Below are 3,161 nucleotides of genomic sequence, written 5' to 3'. Positions count from 1 at the left end.
AAATAATTATTTCTCATTAAAAATAATTATTTCTACTCGCGTAATTTGTTGAAGAATTTCAATCACGATTCTAATATCGTGATTAATCCTCAATTAACTGCGATGTAAGTCAAAGTAAACCAAATTTTTGCGTCTCTATTTTTCTATAAATAGTAAAATGTGATTAGTGGAAATACAAGTAAAAACATACATGTTTTTTTTTTTTTATAAATAACCAAACTAAAGTCATATCATATTGAGAAGTTAAATATGTACTCTCTAAAAAGTACACATATTTTTAAGAAATGTATACACGGTTATTACCAATCAACTATAATATTGGATAATATTATAATATTGTAATATTATAATACAAATAATATAGCGTAACTGGCAACACCAAATACAAAATCAAATACAAAATCAGCCCTTAAGAAGAAGATACAGAAAATCGTTTACTTGAACTTGATTTTAAGAAACGAAGCACGAAGATTTCGCGGGAAAGCGCGAAAGCGTTGTTCATCAAAGTATCGTTAAATTAGCTTGCGAGGGATGGTATATAATTTTTAACGTCTCATAATTTCCTCTATGCTAAATCCTAGCTTAGGGGTGGTACTGGTCCTTTGAATCGGGATCAGTCCACTCACCCTATCCGCCATCTGTCTGACCGCCGTGGTGGCCGACAGATCCGATGCCACCGATCCCTCGATTCTCAAATCTTGGGGCACGTCCGTGTGAGTGAGAAGATGAGTCTTCAGGTTGCTCCTTTGGTTGAAGCTTCTTGAGCAGACGGGACATTTGTGAGGGGATTCCTCCATGTGAAGTATCTTGTGAACGGCAAGTGTCCTGCTTTGACAAAATCCTTTCCCGCATTCGCTGCACTTGAAAGGCTTCTCCTTGCTGTGAATGTAACTATAAAAAATTAAATTGTAAATTAAAAAAACGAGTCCGGTTTCTTGGGCATCTTTCTTCTTCTTCGCCATTTTTTTTTTCCTTTATTATTATCTTTCTTAGAATCGGATATATAGAGATTGAGTTGATAAGCAAGAGATTTTTGGAAGAAGAGGGGCGGTATTTTGATCAATTTACGATCGTTGTCTTGAGATTTCATCGATCGATAATACGATCGAATCCGAGAAGTTCCGCTTGATATATTTGTCGAAACTGATAACGGCTTGGCAAGTGTTTTTACCGATACAAGGTAAAAACTACTGATATTTAATTTTTTGGATCTAGAGAGAAAGAGATAGATAGATAAATAGAGAGGGGGAGGGAGGGGAGGGAGGGGAGAGAGAGAATAATTGCAATGAAATATTATACAATGGAATTTTTGTTTTTTGTTTTTAAATTTTGATTTTACGTTTCGAAACGAGAGTATGACGGTGTCTCGTGGTAATTATAATAAAAAAATAAGTATGATTATAGAAAAAAATTTATTGTATTAATTATATGGAGAAACGATTAGAGAATTACTAGAAACTCTTACTATAATTGTTTATAATACGTTAATTTTCATTTTACATTTTTTAATTTGTTCAATATAATTATATAACAAGAGAAATACATGGAAATTATTTATTATTTTTATTATTACATAATATATAATATATATAATAATTATAATTAATAATATATTAATATATATAATTATAATTTATTATTATTTTTTTGTCGGTACATGTTTCTTTCTTCTTTTTTAACAAAAATAAATACACGATCATTAAAAATATTCTTGTCTATGGTAAATATTGTCTTGAAACGTTAATTTTAATAAAAATAAAAATTCGATACAAATTCGAGACAATTTTTGATAAATTTTTAACCATCCAAAACACGCTTGTCATTCCAAAATAACGCGACAGAAACAGAAAAGGACAGAAAAAAAAGCAGTCATGTATATAAAAAAAAACAGAGTTTCGAAGAATATTTCGATAAAACTCAAATTCCAATAACTCACCGATGATCCCTCAGATGATCTTGTCTTCGAAACGCTTTCCCGCAAATGTCACAAGAGTAAGGTCTCTCATCCGTGTGAGTCCTCTCGTGTATCAATAGATTGTAGCTCTTGGTGAATTGTCTGTTGCAAAATTTGCATATGAACTGTTTCTTCGGTCTCTGGCCGGGCAGCCTTCTGGTTAGAAACGAGGCGGGAGGTGGGACAGGGAGCGCTGGATGGACACCTTGATGATGATGGTGACCGTGATGATGATGGTGATAATGATGCGTGGACGTTGATTGGGGGCAACAACCCCTGACAGCCAGCAACGCGGCATCCCTCAGCCAATTGTTGAGGAACGCTGTCTGATAACCAACGTTTTGCCCGCCGTTCGAATGTTGCTGGCCAAATCTCCCGAAGTGTTGTTGGCTCGATCTTAACCACCTCGACGTGTGCAACTGTTGATGCATCGTCCTGTCCATCATGGGCGGTGTGTGCGGCGGTGTCAACGGTTCCATCTTCGTCTCCATGCCCTCTTAACGCGCTTAACAAAAACGCTCTCTCTATTTTCTCTCGATACACCGAAGCAAACCTAGTAAATATCCTACGATTTCACGATCGAAAACGAAAGAGAATCGTCCACACTTCGAACAACTCGTTCCCGATATCTCGGTCGGAGGGAAAAATATCTGCTCGCTCTCGACTCTCGTGCACATCTATCCGGACGAACGGTTGTTTGTTGTCGTCGTTGCACCGCGAGGAGGAGAGAGAGAGAGAGAGAAGAAGAAGAAGAAGAAGGGAAGGGAAAAGAAAAAAAAAAAGTAGAGAGAAGATCGTCGAGGCCTTCGTTTTACGCTCTTCCGTCTTCTTCCGGGATGGAAAGATGGAGAGGCGAGGAAGGAGGGAAAAAAAAAAGGAATAAGACAACGCTTGCTCGAGAGTCGGCGCGGTACTAAATGGCAACAGACTAGCCTCGGAGAGGTTCCAGGATCGTGGGTTACCTGGCGCCAAGGGGACACGGTGGCTCCTCCTACCGTACGTTGGATATGCCGGTTGGCGGCTCGACTTCCACAGGGGCGGAGCTTCCGGGTCAGAGCGGATCCCTCCGGGCGTCGCGACGCTCGCGTACCCGGCTCCCCGCAGGGAGGGAAGAAGAGCGGATATACCACCGCCACCGTGCTCCCTTGCCGCTTTCAGGCTGCCGCTTTTACGCTCCGGGGATGATGCCTTCGCTCCCCACTCCCCC

The 3,161-nt window shown here is 39.4% G+C and overlaps 1 protein-coding gene across 1 annotated transcript; it reads right to left on the bottom strand.

Annotated features, from left to right (window-relative positions):
• Positions 1-440: 440 nt before the first annotated feature.
• LOC102671806 (protein odd-skipped-like) lies at positions 441-2,484 on the bottom strand. The gene is made up of 2 exons (XM_006614486.2): positions 1,937-2,484; positions 441-891 (listed from the first exon to the last, which is right to left on the bottom strand). The coding sequence occupies exons 1-2, from the start codon at positions 2,443-2,445 to the stop codon at positions 546-548; spliced, it is 855 nt and encodes a 284-aa protein (XP_006614549.1). The 5' UTR covers positions 2,446-2,484; the 3' UTR covers positions 441-545.
• Between the last annotated feature and the right edge of the window lie 677 nt (positions 2,485-3,161).

The sequence above is a fragment of the Apis dorsata genome, unplaced genomic scaffold (genome assembly GCF_000469605.1).
Source record: "Apis dorsata unplaced genomic scaffold, Apis dorsata 1.3 scaffold_188, whole genome shotgun sequence".
Lineage (NCBI taxonomy): Eukaryota > Metazoa > Arthropoda > Insecta > Hymenoptera > Apidae > Apis > Apis dorsata.
This window is presented reverse-complemented; position numbering and strand designations above follow the sequence as displayed.

Coding starts and splice junctions, on each gene's coding strand:
- LOC102671806 (XM_006614486.2), bottom strand. CDS start 2,445: ATGGAGACGAAGATGGAACCGTTGACACCGCCGCACACACCGCCCATG. Junction 892..1,936: donor GATCATCTGAGGGATCATCG/GTGAGTTATTGG, acceptor AATTTTTTATAG/TTACATTCACAGCAAGGAGA.